Source organism: Salmo salar, chromosome 29, assembly GCF_965601325.2.
Source record: "Salmo salar chromosome 29, fSalSal1, whole genome shotgun sequence".
NCBI classification, from domain to species: domain Eukaryota; kingdom Metazoa; phylum Chordata; class Actinopteri; order Salmoniformes; family Salmonidae; genus Salmo; species Salmo salar.
This window is the reverse complement of record NC_138319.1, coordinates 12,990,553-13,007,348: the sequence shown is the minus strand read 5'-3', so window position 1 is coordinate 13,007,348 and position 16,796 is coordinate 12,990,553. Positions and strand designations below refer to the sequence as shown.

The window sequence follows — 16,796 nt, the reverse complement described above, 5'->3', positions numbered from 1 at the left end:
GTCCCCAGGTCCAGAACAAATGAGTGCATGGAACTCCCATCTTATATAGCGTAAGTGAACAGAAAACCTGGTTTCAAAAAACAAATAAAGCAACACCTCACGGCACAAAGCCTCTCCTCCATGTGACCTACTTTTTGTGTGTATGTACTGTGTAACTGATCACATACATGTCAGTACAAATAAGATCAAATAATTCAATACTAACGTAATTCCATTTCTCTTCAGTAACACTTGATTGAGCTTGTCTTCAAAGTTTACTCTCTCCCTCTCTTTTCCTCTCTTTTCCTCTCTTTCACCTCTCTCTTCTTCCCCGCTCTCTATTCCTCCCTCCTTCCCTTGTGCTTGTTCTCTTCCTGTCTCCCCTACACTCACTTCGGTCTGGCCTGGAAGGGGATACATCATCTCTAGATCTCTTTTACAGTATCAGAGAACACGCTTCTTGAGATTGATGTTTTATGGCTTTTGGTTGCAGTCCAACACTGTGTTGTGTCACACTGCTGGCAGAGTGTTGCAGAGTACCACAAGATGGGAATGTGTAGTCATGGCAGGATGAACATGCAAAGCACAGGACAGCCAAAGCATGAAGAGCTCTCTTTCTCTCTGCTAATTTAACATGGGACTGGACATGTATGGTGTTACCCTTATATTATTCCATATGATTCTGCTCCATAGATCTTTTCCTTTTGGTTTCACATCTCTTCCAAGGCTTAAGCCTCTTTCTGAAAAATAATATCCTTGAAGGGCCAGAGAGAGAGAGACAATTTGTTTGTAACCTCCATAAAGAGGTTAGAGGGGCAGCCGCATCACACCGACCCGCTGGCGCCGATATAGGTACACAATGCCTAGTGCAGTGTAAGCAAACGGCAGAGCAGTGAGCCGGGGTTGTAGCATGTGGAAAATGCTAGTGGACGCAGACAATGCAGCGGGCCGAGGCCTAACCAGCCCTCAGAGGGACAGGGGTCGCTTCACTGCGACAACAGCCCCCTCTCTCCCTCCCTCCCTCTTTTTTTTCAGTGCCCCCAGCACAGGGGCTGCCACAGCATGGCCTCGGGGAGGACGCTGAAGTTCGCCCTGTGCGAGGTGCTGCAGTTCGCAGGCCTGTGCGTGCCGCTCTTCATCGTCATGCAGAGGTTCGCCCTCATTGTAGCGCGGGTCAAGAGCGTGGCGCAGCCGCCCGGCGACGCAAGCACCGCCTACTGGCTCACCGTGGCCTCCTCCATCGCCTATGTCACCTCTGCTGCCCTGCTGGTCTGGGTGCCCATGAAGTACATGGTATTCACGAATAAGAAGTTTCTTGTCGGGAGGAAGAAGTGGTGAGTGTCTGTTTGGCCTGTCTGGTCTGTGGCCTAGTTGGGAATCCACTGTCTAAGCTAGGAGCTAGGAGCTGTAGCTGTGATATCACAGCACAGTGTTTTCTGGAACAGAGCCTTGGGGTGTAGTAATGGCTGTCTGGTCTTTGTGGCATGAACCTGACCGGTAGCTGTGCTGTGTCCGATTCTCGACGGGCCTGCAATTGGTTTGGCAGTATCCATTTCCAAATGCATCGATATTTTCCTTTTTGAAAACCTCTAGCCTATAACTCAAACTATCCCTCCTATATCTATCTCCTTTTCTCTCTGTCTCTCTCTCAGGAGGCCGGTGGCCCTGGTCTATTTGATCCTTTCCACATTACCCTGCTTTGCCTTTCTCATCGCCAGCTCAGAGGTAAACCATGTGACCCCAGTAGTATGCATCATTTGTTTATTCTCATCTCAGTGTGTCTATGTTTGACCATGAGAGGGACACTTTCAGAGAGACATTCTAAGTCAGAGGTATTCACTTCCAGGCCTTGAGGTCTGCAGTACTGCTAGTTTTCAGTTCCTCCTCCCCCCAGTAGTTGATTAATAGATTAATGCCATTGAGCAGCCCGAGAGTCCACTCACCTGATGTAGCAGGTCTAAATCAGTCCCTGATTGGAGTCGAGGAACGATGAAAACAAGTAGACGTCAATGTCTGGATTGTACTACTCCACTTCTATGTCATTCGACTGTATGTCTAGATCAGGGATGGGTAACTGGCAGCCCCCCCCCCCACCATTTTGTAGGCCCGCGGACCAGTTAGAATAATAGAATACACAACGTGCAATTTCGAAATTTGGTTGTGCATCAGCAGTCACTCAATTAGCCTATGTCAGCTATTTTTATTTATTTATTGGTAAATTAGTCTAGTGGCTAGCTATCTAAACTTTTAGAAAGCATGGTTGAATTAGCGACCGGGATGGGGCCCATTGATCATCAGTTATCATATTAAAATTGGCAAACATTTGCCTCCACCTTATGGCAAAATGTGTAGAATTGCATGAAATTAGTTATAAAATCTTCTTTTCGCGCCATGGCAAAATGTATAGAATTGCAGCAAATTTGCTTTAAAACGGCAACATTTTCTCTCTGCCCCATGACAAAATGTGCATAATTGCAGGAAATTAACTTTTTAAGGGGTGCCGTTAAAATGTTTTGCTCGCAGGGGGGCCCACGAGCCACTGGGCAGACCGACAAGCCACTGCGGCCCCTCATGATGAGTTCTGTTTTTTTGTGGCCCCCACCCCCATCAAGTTGCCCATCCCTTGTCTAGATGGTTCCATGCACATCAAACCCTACTACGCAGAATGCCGACTGTAGTCTACCTATTCTACCATTATGGCACCACCACAGCATTATGAAAGTTCCTTAAAGTGCAGTTTCATAGCGGGGGTCTTATGAGAGAGGAGGGGGTAAAGGTAATGAGAGCAAAGGAACAGTTGGGTTCTCAGGGGAGCAATCTACAGACCTATGACCAAGGAGCAACTGATAAGCAGCTGAGTTCCTCTTCCTGTCCCAGCCACCCTGGTCACATTGGCTGTCTGTCTGGCACTTTCCGACTTCCTGTCTGTGATGTGCCCACCTCCTATTAGCTGTCTATGAAGCACTTTTTAGAGGTTCCTAAAGGTCCATGGGTGACTCAGGTCCTTGGTTTATCTACTCTCTTTTACATAAGAGAAGCCATAAATTCAGCCCAGTCTCTTTTGTTCTGTGTCCTGTAGAGAACATACCAGAGCTAAGTGATTAGCCCACTAACCAAGTGTCACAGAGGGTATACACTGAGTGTACAAAACATTAGGAACACCTTCCTAATATTAAGTTGCACACCCTTTTCCCTCCTCAGAACAGCCTCAATTCATCGGGGCATGGGCCCTACAAGGTGTTGAAAGCGTCCCACAGGGATGCTGGCCCATGTTGACTCCAATGCTTCCCACAATTGAGGGAAGTTGGCTGGATGTCCTTTGGGTGGTGGACTGTTGTTGATACACACGGGAAACTGTTGAACGTGAAAAACCCAGCAGCATTGCAGTTCTTGACATACTCAAACCAGTGCGCCTGGCACCTACTACCATACCCCCTTCAAAGGCACTTAAATATTTTGCCTTGCTCATTCACCGTCTGAATGGCACACATACGCAATCCATGCCTCAATCGTCTCAAGGCTCAAAAATCGTTCTTTAACCTGTATCCGCCCCTTCATCTACACTGACTGAAGTAGATTTAACAGGTGACATCAATAAGAGATCATAGCTTTCACCTGGTCAGTCTATGTCCTGGAAAGAGCAGGTGTTCCTAATGTTTTGTACACTCAGTGTATAGCACTCATAGGGTTGTATGTAGTGTTTGGAGAAGGTTTGAAGGGGAAGTCAAGCTGGTACCTGACTGGCACATGAGGGTTTCATTAGATCACAATCGGGGCTAGCATTGTAGTCTGATTTGAATCACTGATTGGTTTTGATCATTGTTTTCTCTCAGGTGCAGATCAATAACAGTATAAGACAGGATACGTTTGCAGAGCTCCCCGTGTCGTTGGTGCTCTTCTCTCTCATCTGCATCGATATTGTGGAGAGGATCTGCCACAGTCGACTCACTGGACACGGTGAGAATACAAAGCTCTGCGTTAAACACACACGTTTAATTGAACATTGGCTAGCTACTCAACCTGGTCTAAGGGAAACTCGTTGGATTTGGTATGTAAATGAGTTCCCTCCATTTAGAAAGATACACTACATGACCAAAATTATCTGGACACCTGCTCGTTGAACATCTCATTCCAAAATCATCTGCATTAATATGGAGTTCGTCCTCCTTTTGCTGCTATAACAGCCACCACTCTTCTGGGAAGGCTTTCCACTAGATGTTGGAAAACTACTGCGGGGACTTGCTTCCATTCAGCCACAAGAGGATTAGTGAGGTCCGGCACTGATGTTGGGTGATTAGGCCTATCTCTGCGTTCCAATTCATTCCAAATATGTTTGATGGGTTTGAGATCAGGGCTCTGTGCAGGCCGCTCAAGTTCTTCCACACCGATCTCGAGAAACCTTTTCTGAATGGACCTCGCTTTGTGCACAGGGGCATTGTCATGCTGAAACAGGAAAGGGCTTTCCCCAAACTGTTGCCACAAAGTTTGAAGCACATAATTGTCTAGAATGTAATTGTATGCTATAGCGTTGAGATTTCCCTTCACCGGAACTAAGGGGGCTAGCTCGAACCATGAAAAACAGCCCCAGAACATTATTCCTCCTCCACCAAACTTTACAGTTGGCACTATGCATTGGGGCAGGTAGGGTTTACCTGGCATCTGCCAAACCCAGATTTGTCCATTGGACAAGCGTGATTCATCACTCCAGAGAACGCATTTCCAGTACTTGTGCTAACCTTTTAGTTTTTTTTACCCCTTTTTCTCCCCAATTTCGTGGTATCCAATTGGTAGTTACAGTCTTGTCCCATTGCTGCAACTCCCGTACGGACTCGGGAGAGGCGAAGGTCGAGAGCCGTGCGTCCTCCAGAACACAACCCAACCTAGCCGCACTGCTTCTTGACACAATGTCCACTTAACCCGGAAGTCAGCCGCACCAATGTGTTGGAGGAAACACCGTACACCTGGCGACCGTGTCAGCGTGCACTGCGCCCGGCCCATCACAGGAGTCGCTAGTGCGCGATGGGACAAGGACATCTCTGCCGGCCAAACCCTTCCCTAACCCAGATGACACTGGGCCAATTGTGGGCCTCCTCATGGGTCTCCCAGTCGCGGCTAGCTAGGACAGAGCCTGGACTCTAACCCAGAATCTCTAGTGGCACAACTAGCACTGCGATGCAGTGCCTTAGACTGCTGAGCCACTCGGGAGGCCCAGAGGCAGTTTTGAACTTGGTAGTGAGTGTTGCAACTGAGGAAAGATGCTTTTTTACGAGTTAAGTGCTTCAGCATTTGGTGGTCCCGTTTTGTGAGCTTGTGTGGCCTACCACTTCACGGCTGAGTTGTTGTTGCTCCTAGACATTTCCACTTTACAATAACAGCACTTAAAGTTGACCGCGGCATCTCTAGCAAGGCAGAAATTTGACAAACTGACTTGTCGTATGACGGTGCGACGTTGAAAGTCACTGAGCTCTTCAGTAAGGCCATTCTACTGTCAATGTTTGTCTATGGACATTGCATGGCTGTTTGCTCGATTTTATACACCTATCAGAACCGTGTGTGGCTGAAATAGCCCAATCCACTAATTTGAAGGGGTGTCCATATACTTTTGTATATATAGTGTATATTACTTTACGTTGTGAATAGAATAGCGGTCTTACAATATCATACAAATTAGAGGATGTATAGTATAATTCTTCTTGCTCAGTTGTACAATAGCATATGAATTGGATGACATAGTATTTTGTGTCTTTCGTTGAGACCATGTTGCTTGTTGCGTTGTAACAAAAAATGAGAATTACAGGGAGAATTTACATTGGTGGTTAGGAGGACTAATGACAAAGGTTAGGATAATCTATGTAAAAGGTTAGGAGAACTAGGTTACGTTTAGGAAAAGGGTTAGGGGAAGGATTAGCTAAAAGCTACAGTTGTCCCTGACGTGAGTGGAACACACAACCTTTGGATTGCTAGACGCTCGTCCATCCTCTCAACCAACCTCCCTACTTTTGTTTCTGTCTAAAGTTACTAGACTATTAGTACATATCATACGTCTTGTAGGTATACAAAAATAAGTGTAGTATGCTTTGTATGGATCTGAGGCCAGGCTGAGCTACTGTTGCGTGTACTCAACTGAACATTACATGATCCACTGCCAACTCACTGAGCACAACCTCTTGTCACATGCAGCGGGACCAACAGTAGTGTAATTTCATGACGACAACAATACTCACACTATCAGGGGATATGTTCTCTTTCTCAGGAAATTAACAGGAAATTCTATGTATGACCCACGAACGGATTATTCGTAACAGTGCTGAATTGGCAAAAACCATGACGTTGTTCTAAGGGCAGCTGTCATTTTCTTGGAATCCCTTTATTTGAAGAAATGATCCAGATCCAAAACGTTTGTCCTTTTCCACTGATCAGAAAAGCTGTTGGTCAAATATAGTGCCTATATAGCCCAGAGAGAAAATCCCTGTCTTGTCCTGTGTTCTACTTTGTTGGACTCTGGTTAAATCAACGTTGTTTTAATGTCATTTGCCAATGTTTTGTGATGTGGAATCTATGTTTTAAAGTACATTGGATTTGCAAAAAGTCTAACTTTTTTGAAGTTGAAATTTCAACATCAGGATTATGTAATGCTAACCAATTTTCAACATAGACAAATCTTGTATGATACAATAACATTGAATTTGTACCTTTAGAAACAACGTCAGATCTTCATTGTTATGTCCACTATCAGAAAAAAAGCAATAGGCTTGGCAGCATCTCCAACTGGAGAATTGATCTATAGCTACCCTTTGGTCTCCCATCCAGAGTTTCAACCAAGCCCAGCTTAGCTATTTGACACTGGCAACTACCAATGTGCTACCGTGAGAATGATTATTGAGAATCCTCCACTTAAAATGTTTGTAGATTCACTGTTTCTATTGAAATTAATTTGAAAGAGTAAGTATAATGACATGAAATTAAATGAAACCATACTTTATCATACTGTATATCATGAATTATACCGTTTAGGCCTATATCGAACAGGTATTGTTTCAATTCAACCCAGGATTCAACTAAATATAGAGTTTCAAGCTTTGGTTGACTTCAAATGTAATCTACAAGTGAGTTATTAATATGTTGGATTCACATCTCCATCTCAAACAAATTAAGTGAAAGAATAGGACTAAATCAAATAGAAAATGATTTAAAGTGCATTTAAAGTTTGATTTAGTGCTGTTTAGTAGTATTCTTTCTTTATAAGGGCTCAGACCCAGATGCAGACACGGGAGGCAGATGGTTAGAGTGTTTGATATTTATTAGTTCCAAAAGGGGTAGGCAAGAGAATAGTCGTGGACAGGCAAAAGGTCATAACCAGATCAGAGTCCAGGAGGTACAGAGTGGCAGGCAGGCTCGAGGTCAGGGCAGGCAGACTGGTCAGGCAGGCGGGAACAGAGTCCAGAAAACAGGCAAGGGTCAAAACCAGGAGGACTAGCAAAAGAGGGAATAGCAAAAGCACAGGGAAAAACACGCTGGTTGACTCGAAACAGACAAGACGAACTGGCACAGAGAGACAGGAAACACACGGATAAATACACTGGGGAAAATAAGCGACATCTGGAGGGGGTTGAGACAAGGACAGGTGAAACAGATCAGGGCGTGACATTCTTTAAGATTTTTGGTTGAGATCCAACATATAAATGATTAATTTATAGACAAATTGGCATTAAATCCAGTCTAAGTCAGTGGCACAGATGGATCTATGCAAACAGAACATACACTATACAGTATATACAAAAGTATGTGGACCCCCCTTCAAATAAGTGGATTGTATGTACTTTGAAAGAAATCTCAACTGCAATCCAGGTCATTTGGTTGTGCGATAAGATAAAGCGCAGTGATAACACATTTTTTATAAATAAACAAAATATCTGACGTATTCCCATTTGAACATTGTTGTGCTTTTAAATGGTTGAAAGTGCAGTGATAAAACATTTCAGTGACAACTAAACCAAAAATCAGACACGGTTTTTCCATAAAAATTTGGCTGTGCTTTTAGACGGTTGAAAGCATAGTGATAACACATTTGGAATTCAACAAACCTTTGGCGTTTTTTTTTTGAGGGAGTGAATGTAGGTTCTAATCTTATCAATCAACGTCTCAACCAAATATTACCCAGTTGTCCACGTTGAAATGACGTGGTGTGCTCCATGGGTCTGTGCCATAATGAGATGTTCTGATCTGGGTTGTTCTATCATGGCTAACATACCCATGTGCTATTGTCTTTCCGTCCAGCTAACGAATTGGCCCGAGATGCTGAGATCCCTTCCACTGTCCTCACGAACGTAACCCCAGTGACACCGGTAAACCCAGAAAACCCTGCGGCATCCGTAACGCCAGCTGTGCCCGGGCAACCTACACAACCAGGGCAACCTGGTAATCCAAATGGGCAGGACCAGAACGGGGCGGGGTTTCAACCAGAGGCCAATTGGACACTCCAGGGGATGCCAGTTAACCAGATACAAGGCAGACAGTTCAGCATGTCAGGCCTGAGCTCGCGCTCGGCATGCTCTGCACGCTCGGCCAGCATGTCCGCAGACCACGGCGTCTCACCATATGCCTACACAGGCCCGTTGCGCTTCTTGTGTGCCAGCGATGCCCGAGCCGAAGTGTTTGTGGACAGCTTTCTGTTCTGGATGGACACGGTGGAGATGGTGAGGGTGGCAGGGCACCCGGCGGTCTACTACTCAGGCTGGGTGTTCCCTATCTATATCTTCAGCTACCTGTCGTGCCTGCGGCTGGTGGTCATGCCCCACAGTCCCCTGCTGTCGTTGCTAGGCGTGGCCCTGCAGGATCTGCCTTTCCTGTTTGTGCGTATCGGCCTCATTGCCTTCTTCGGCTTTGTAACGCCACTCCTCTACCTGATGAAGAACTTGCTCGTTTGTTTGGCCTTCATCTACTTCAACTTCATGACCAAGCTGAAGGTCTTCAACACAGAGAGAATGTTCTGATCTGAGCTGCCGGCCACGGATGAGAAAAAACTATGGACTATGATGGACTTTATGACAGAGACAAAGGAGTCACCAAACCAAAGGAAGACAAAAACAAGAACGGGCTCACACAGCGATGACAATAGGATGTTATGGAGAACATGAGAAGAATTGGAGAGGATTACTGTTTGATGTGATTGCACCACAGCAAAGACAGATTGATCCATTTCATAATGATGATTCTGATTAAAGGAGGGACAGGACTACATTGTGGTGCTTTTTGCAAGTTAAAAGGGAACTCTTCGGCAATGTGTTCCCGTAAAGGGGAGGGAGGACATTAACTGTCAGAGGACTATGTGTTGTCTTAGTGTTATCTTATTTCCTCCTTGTTCCAAGTGGGGTTTTTTACCCTCCGATTCCCCTTGTCCCCAACCTGAACTATGGCACTTTGCGAATGTAAAAAACCTGTCATGTCACTTCTTACAGATTTTATAATAGAGAATATATGATTTTTCTATTCTATTACTAAGTGCAGTGAATGTGTAAGAATATACATCAATGTCGTTATACATCCCAGATTTATTTTCCTTGCTAGGTTATGATATTATCCACAAAAACAAAGCGTGAGTTTGTACAAATGAAACATATTTTTTTGGGTAAAAAATAATAAAGAAAAAGAGGGAAAGAAATCTGTTTTATGATATGATTCCACATGAGCATGGACTGTGTATGACTGCATTTACATGTGTGTTTACATTTTGTTCATGTATTTCTCTGTATGTTAGTACATGACGGTGTATGATTGTGTTTTTTTCAGGCCCTCCCCAGCCTCGTTCAGCCTATGATAGTGCAGGGTAACAGGGCTCCATGTTGGGCTTTCCACAATGGATCTGCACGCTCTGGCCTCCCTCACTTCCCCTGGCAGGAAGCAGGATATCCTCCCTTCTTCTGTCCCCTCTTTTCTGGAGAACCTTCCATCCGCGCGGTGCCCTCACAATTCCTCCTGAATGGTTATTGTCCCACCAATCCACAGCATCAGCAGTCTGTGTGGTGGAGGAGAAGAGCCTGCCCATTTCTCCCCCCATCCCTCCCCATCCTTCTCCCTTCCCTGCCACTAAGTCAGCAAAAGTTATTTCATTTGGGGCTACGGTGGCCTTATTCACTTGGCTGATCTGACATCTTTACAGTGTAATTTCCCAAAACAGTTGGCCACTAAATCACTTCAATTCCAAAAATACAAGCTTCTGGGCATTGTTTACGCATTTCTTTTGTCTGCTCTCGTCACGTATCATCTACCTCAAGGCCCTTTTTTCGGCATACAGTGAGTATGATGTGGGCAGTGTGATAAAACGCACACCAAACACTTTTGAAGCAAACTGCCTCCTACTGTATCTTTCAAATGTCCTGTCTGATGAAAATGTTCGTTTATATGACACACAGCGCATTATTGTCCTCTGAAAACACACACATCTTCATGACCAACTGTCACCTCCAGTGTCATGAACAGTATATCATTTATTGCGGCAAACTTCCTGCAAGTTTATGTCAAATTTGCTGCAAACTAAATAGTGTGCCACAAAATGTTGCCAGAAGTTTGCAAATGTTTGCCTCTAGTGGTGAATCTACGACAATAATATTTATTGCCACTAGTGAACTTCTTCTGGCAAACAATTCTCTCAAGATTCTATTTGAATCTGTGGCGACAATATGTATTGCCACTAGTGGCAAACAGTTTACCAGAAGCCGTTTCTGGTGAACACATGAGTTCCAAGCCAGTAACCACTGACGACTAGTCAGGGGGTGAAGAAAAATCTGTTAGAAAATGTAAACCAACCAATGTAGCTACCTACCAAAGTTGTTTGGTGAGTGTCTAACATCCTAATAAACATTTTGTTAAATAATTGATGCCTGCTTAGCAATATCATGTGTTATAGAATAGAGTGAAAAACATTTTGTTGCTAGATCAGTTTCAATCTGTCAGCAGCACTGACTGGCTAGCGAGCTAGTTAGTTAGTGGCTAGCACTTAGCAAGCTAACATTAGCTATCATATTTTGCACAATTGATAAGGATTTGCCTAAGCACGTACTTTTTGGTGAATACATTTCTGTATTTTAGCTAATATCAATAATATGCATGTCAATATGCTAGTGTCACTGTTCAGTAGCATGTTAGATAGCTGTTGTGCTAAGGTAGCAACAATATGAGCTGACTTGACATCAAAGTAAAACATCACTTTTACCCTTCCCTTAACCATGGTCAGGGATGGGCAAAAATGACTAAACACAATTACAAAATTGAACTACAAAATACAATAAATATCATTCTATCAATATAAACTACACAATGCTTGTATTTTAAAATACTAAAATACATTTGCAAGTAGCCGGCCTGAACAGCAACAGCATTCTCAGTAACGGTTACAGAAACGTTTTACTTGCTATGACTGTGATATGTGATGGTAGAGCTAAAGTGTAGAGCTGCCGCTTTCAAGGAGCGGGACTCTAACCCGGAAGCTTATAATATGCCCTCCGATGAACCATCAAACAGGAAAAGCGTCAATACAGGGCTAAGATTGAATTGTACTACATCGGCTCTGACGCTCGTCGGATGTGGCAGGGCTTGCAAACTATTACAGACTACAAAGGGAAGCACAGCTGTGAGCTGCCCAGTGACACAAGCCTACCAGACAAACTAAATTACTTCTATACTCGCTTTAAGGCAAGCAACACTGAAGCATGCATGAGAGCATCAGCTGTTCTGGACGACTGTGTGATCACACTCTCCGTAGCTGATGTGAGTAAGACCTTTAAACAGGTCAACATTCACAAGGCCGCAGTGCCAGACGTATTACCAGGACATATACTCTGAGCATGCGCTGACCAACTGGCAAGTGTCTTCACTGACATTTTCAACCTGTCCCTGTCTGAGTCTGGAATACCAACATGTTTCAAGGAGACCACCATAGTCCCTGTGCCCAAGAACACTAAGGTTATTAGGCACAGTCCCCTCCTGTACTCCCTGTTCACTCATGACTGCATGGCCAGGCACGACTCCAACACCATCATTAAGTTTGCCGATGACACAACAGTGGTAGGCCTGATCACCGACAATGATGAGACAGCCTATAGGGAGGAGGTCAGAGACCTGACCGTGTGGTGCAAGGACAACAACCTCTCCCTCAACATGATCAAGACAAAGGACATGATTGTGGACTACAGGAAAAGGAGGACCGAGCACGCCCCCATTCTCATCAACGGGGCTGTAGTGGAGTAGGTTGAGAGTTTCAAGTTCCTTGGTGTCCACATCACCAGCAAACTAACATGGTCCAAGCACACCAAGACAGTCATGAAGAGGGCACGGCAAAACCTATTTCCCCTCAGGAGACTGAAAACATTTGGCATGGGTCCTCAGATCCTCAAAAGGTTTTACAGATGAACCATCGAGAGCATTTACAGACACATTTATATTTAGTTCATTAAGCAGACTCTCTTATCACACCATAGTGCCATCAGACTTCTGATACCAATGCAGGGTGAAAGGGGGCCACAAAATGGTGAAAATGCAAATTACAGCTCTCAAAAGTACCTTGTTACAAAAGACATTGAGTGTAGTTCAGCCCAGTGTAATACAATATATATATTTCATATACATGTAACAGGAACACTGCCCATCTCTGACAGTGGTGTTGGAAGAGGCTGCGTGGGGAAGAGGGTGCATCAACACCATGGAAAGATACTTGTGGTGCACTCACTCATAACACTTTATTGAGTGATAAATGAGTGTATCGTCTTCAAGCTTGATAAGCTGCATGTGTTATTCTCCTAAATGTAGCCTATACATTCAACCTTTGTAACAATTAGATCTTTCATTGCTTTAAACTAGTAGCTAGCTGTGTTGTTGCTTCTTTCTTTTTTTTCTTTCTTTCTTTCTTTTTTTCTTTCTTTCATTCTTTCTTTCTTTCTAGAAGGAATCAGTCACAAGGCAAAAATACAGATTGAGGCCTTCAATCAAACTGAGGAAAGACAAATATGTGTGCACCAGGTCAAGGTTTCTTGTATACATGGTTTTGAGATGTACACTTAAATGGAAAACTGTAATTTAAAAAGTAATTTTTGGAGTATTATCAACAATAAAATACTTGTTTTACGGCAGCATGCTGTCAATTATAGTGCATTGTGGGAAAATGTTGTGGTCGGGGAAAGAATTGCAGTATTTCGAATGGTGCTGTAATTCCACCCCACAGAATACAGTACCGTACCGTATCTTTGGAGCGCCAAAATCCTTTTGACCACTAGTCTCATGCTATTGTTGTTTCTGGCTCATTAACATATTGTGAGGCGTGCTTTGTAAGCGGCTACAATTGTTGCACCCGTGAGTGCAAATGCTGAACAAATTGACTCTTACAGACAGGTGTCACGTCCTGACCAGTAGAGGGTGTAGTTGGGTCAGGACGTGGCAGAAGGGAGTGTGTGTTTTTTATTGTTTCATTGATTTTGGCCGTGTGACTTCCAATCAAGCACAGCTGTAGAGGGTTGTGGTTGATTGGGAGTCACACATAAGGAGCATGTTTTTCCTTTGGGTTTTGTGGGTAATTGTTTCTTGTTTAGTGTGTTTGCACCTGACAGGACTGTTGGCTGTCAGTTTCCTTGTTTTGTTTGTTATAGTGTTCTTTCTAATTAAATTGAAAGATGAATACTAACTCCGCTGCATTTTGGTCCATTCCTGAAGACAGCCCTTACAGAATTACCCACCAAACAAGGACCAAGCAGCGGAAGAGGAAGGAGCAGCGACAGGAGAGAAAAAGGGAGGAATGGACATGGGAGGACGTCCTGGATGGCAAGGGGGCCTACACCTGGGAAGAGATCCTGGTCGGAAGGGATCGCCTCCCATGGGAACAGGTGGAGGCACTCAGGAGAGTGGAGGCAGCTGGACAGAGGAACCATCGGGAACGTTACGCTGGAACATGGTTGGCTAGGAAACCCGAGAGGCAGCCCCAAGATTTTTTTTTGGGGGGGCACACGGGTAGCTTGGCCAGGCCAGGGAAGAGCCGTAAGCCAGCTACCCGTGACTACAGGGAGGTGCAATTGAGGTGGAGGGCGCCATGTTACGCTGTGGTACGCACCATCTCGCCGATACGGACGCACAGCCCAGTTCGCCCAGTACCAGCGCCCCGCAGGTGCCAGGGCAAGGGGAGCATCGAGCCGGAAGGGGTGATGCCAACCCTACAATCAAGACCGCCAGCGCGCCATTTCGGTCCGGTGTTTCCCGCCAGACGCACTAGCATGGAGGTGCGTGTCTCTGGGCTGGCACGTCCTATACCAGCCCCGCGCATCAAGAGTCTAGTGTGTCAACCCAGCCTCGCCAGTCAACAGTCACCAGAGCTGCCCGCCAGTCAACAGTCGCCAGAGCTGCCCGCCAGTCAACAGTCGCCAGAGCTGCCCGCCAGTCAACAGTCGTCAGAGCTGCCCGCCAGTCAACAGTCGTCAGAGCTGCCCGCCAGTCAACAGTCGTCAGAGCTGCCCGCCAGTCAACAGTCGTCAGAGCTGCCCGCCAGTCAACAGTCGCCAGAGAGGTCAGACTGCGCTGAACTGCCGGAGAGGCCAGACTGCGCTGAACTGCCGGAGTGGCCAGACTGCGCTGAACTGCCGGAGTGGCCAGACTGCGCTGAACTGCCAGAGTGGCCAGACTGCGCTGAACTGCCAGAGTGGCCAGACTGCGCTGAACTGCCAGAGTGGCCAGACTGCGCTGAACTGCCAGAGTGGCCAGACTGCGCTGAACTGCCAGAGTGGCCAGACTGCCCTGAACTGCCAGAGTGGCCAGACTGCCCTGAACTGCCAGAGTGGCCAGACTGCCCTGAACTGCCAGAGTGGCCAGACTGCCCTGAACTGCCAGAGTGGCCAGACTGCCCTGAACTGCCAGAGTGGCCAGACTGCCCTGAACTGCCAGAGTGGCCAGACTGCCCTGAACTGCCAGAGTGGCCAGACTGCCCTGAACTGCCAGAGTGGCCAGACTGCCCTGAACTGCTAGAGGTGCCCGCCTGCCCGGATCTGCCAGGGTGCCCTGCCTGTCCTCCGGCCCAGCCCGAGTGGCCCTCCTGTCCTCCGGCCCAGCCCGAGTGGCCCTCCTGTCCTCCGGCCCAGCCCGAGTGGCCCTCCTGTCCTCCGGCCCAGCCCGAGTGGCCCTCCTGCTCTCCGGCCCAGCCCAAGGGGCCCTCCTGCCCTCCGGCCCAGCCGAGGGGCCCTCCTGCCCTCCGGCCCAGCCCGAGGGGCCCTCCTGTCCTCCGGCCCAGCCCGAGTGGTCCTCCAGTCCTCCGGCCCAGCCCGAGTGGCCCTCCAGTCGTCCGGCACAGCCCGAGTGGCCCTCCAGTCCTCCGGCACAGCCCGAGTGGCCCTCCAGTCCTCCGGCCCAGCCCGAGTGGTCTGTCTGCCAGGGTCAGCCCGAGTGGCCCGTCTGCCCGGCGCAGCTATCGGCGCCACCAAAGTGGGCGACGCCGAAGGTGGAGCGAGGTCCACGTCCTGCACCTGAGCCACCTCCAGGATAGGTGGGTTGGGGAGGGAGGGTGTAGCACAGTGCCGTCGGTGACGGCAGCCACCCTCCCTTCCCTCCCTTATTGTTTAGGGGTTATTTTTTGTTGGGGTATTGGGGATTTTCTTGTGTGTTCTTTTTTTAGGTGCATCCCGGGGTCTGCACCTTGAGGGGGGGGGGGTACTGTCACGTCCTGACCAGTAGAGGGTGTAGTTGGGTCAGGACGTGGCAGAAGGGAGTGTGTGTTTTTTATTGTTTCATTGATTTTGGCCGTGTGACTTCCAATCAAGCACAGCTGTAGAGGGTTGTGGTTGATTGGGAGTCACACATAAGGAGCATGTTTTTCCTTTGGGTTTTGTGGGTAATTGTTTCTTGTTTAGTGTGTTTGCACCTGACAGGACTGTTGGCTGTCAGTTTCCTTGTTTTGTTTGTTATAGTGTTCTTTCTAATTAAATTGAAAGATGAATACTAACTCCGCTGCATTTTGGTCCATTCCTGAAGACAGCCCTTACAACAGGCTACATAGTTTCACATGTAGAAAATCACATGATACTTCACATATAACATTGCAAATTTTGAAAATGTGGTTTTGCAGCAAATATCATATATGTTTTTGGAACACTTCACGTGTGAAACAAAAAGTAAGCTTTATGATACACAGTGTTTATGATACAGAAGGTAGATTAATTCAGCTTTATGATACACAGAGGGTAGATCAACTTTAATATTGCAGATAGATTGTGGCTTCCATCAGTGTAATTGTCTGCATCATTTCCAATCCCCCATATATATTTTTTGTAAATATATATATAAATATATTTTCCTTTATTATTTTCCCCTAACCCTACCACCCCTCCCCTAATTGGAGTAAACTAATGGGCAACAACACTTAGGCTTCTACTTCCAGCTTATACATACTATATACATTTTACCGACACAGTATATTTTACATTAGTTATCTTGTTATTTTTTGTCCCTCCCTTCAGCTCCACTCAACCCCTGCCATCTATCTCTGAACACTATCCAGTTTTGATTTCTAGATGCCATATATTTTTGTGCTGTGATGTTTGACAAAAGTTCTGAACATTTCTATTCTCATAGCTTCTACAGATTGTAAATGAAAGATAATAATTTTTGCTAAGAGTATTATTATATTTTTGATCGATTGACTATGACTTTTCAAATCACCCAGCAGTGCTATTTGCAGAGTTAGCTCCAGGTAAATGTAGCAATTCTTCAGCCATTCTGAACCTGGGTCCAAAAACAAGCTACCTATGGAAGGAACCAAAACAAATTATCTAATGATTCTGTCTCTTCGC

General features: G+C 46.0%; 1 protein-coding gene across 1 annotated transcript; it reads left to right on the top strand.

The window, feature by feature from the left end:
* Positions 1-999: 999 nt before the first annotated feature.
* On the top strand, positions 1,000-9,640 carry LOC106590071 (transmembrane protein 236). The gene is made up of 4 exons (XM_045710556.2): positions 1,000-1,313; positions 1,632-1,704; positions 3,813-3,936; positions 8,245-9,640. The coding sequence occupies exons 1-4, from the start codon at positions 1,042-1,044 to the stop codon at positions 8,970-8,972; spliced, it is 1,197 nt and encodes a 398-aa protein (XP_045566512.2). The 5' UTR covers positions 1,000-1,041; the 3' UTR covers positions 8,973-9,640.
* The last annotated feature ends 7,156 nt before the right edge of the window (positions 9,641-16,796 follow it).

Excerpts from the sequence above, each read along its gene's own strand:
- LOC106590071 (XM_045710556.2), top strand. The coding sequence starts at position 1,042 with ATGGCCTCGGGGAGGACGCTGAAGTTCGCCCTGTGCGAGGTGCTGCAG. Across the intron at positions 1,705-3,812 it reads TTCTCATCGCCAGCTCAGAG|GTGCAGATCAATAACAGTAT; the intron begins GTAAACCATGTG and ends GTTTTCTCTCAG. Across the intron at positions 3,937-8,244 it reads CAGTCGACTCACTGGACACG|CTTTCCGTCCAGCTAACGAA; the intron begins GTGAGAATACAA and ends ATGTGCTATTGT.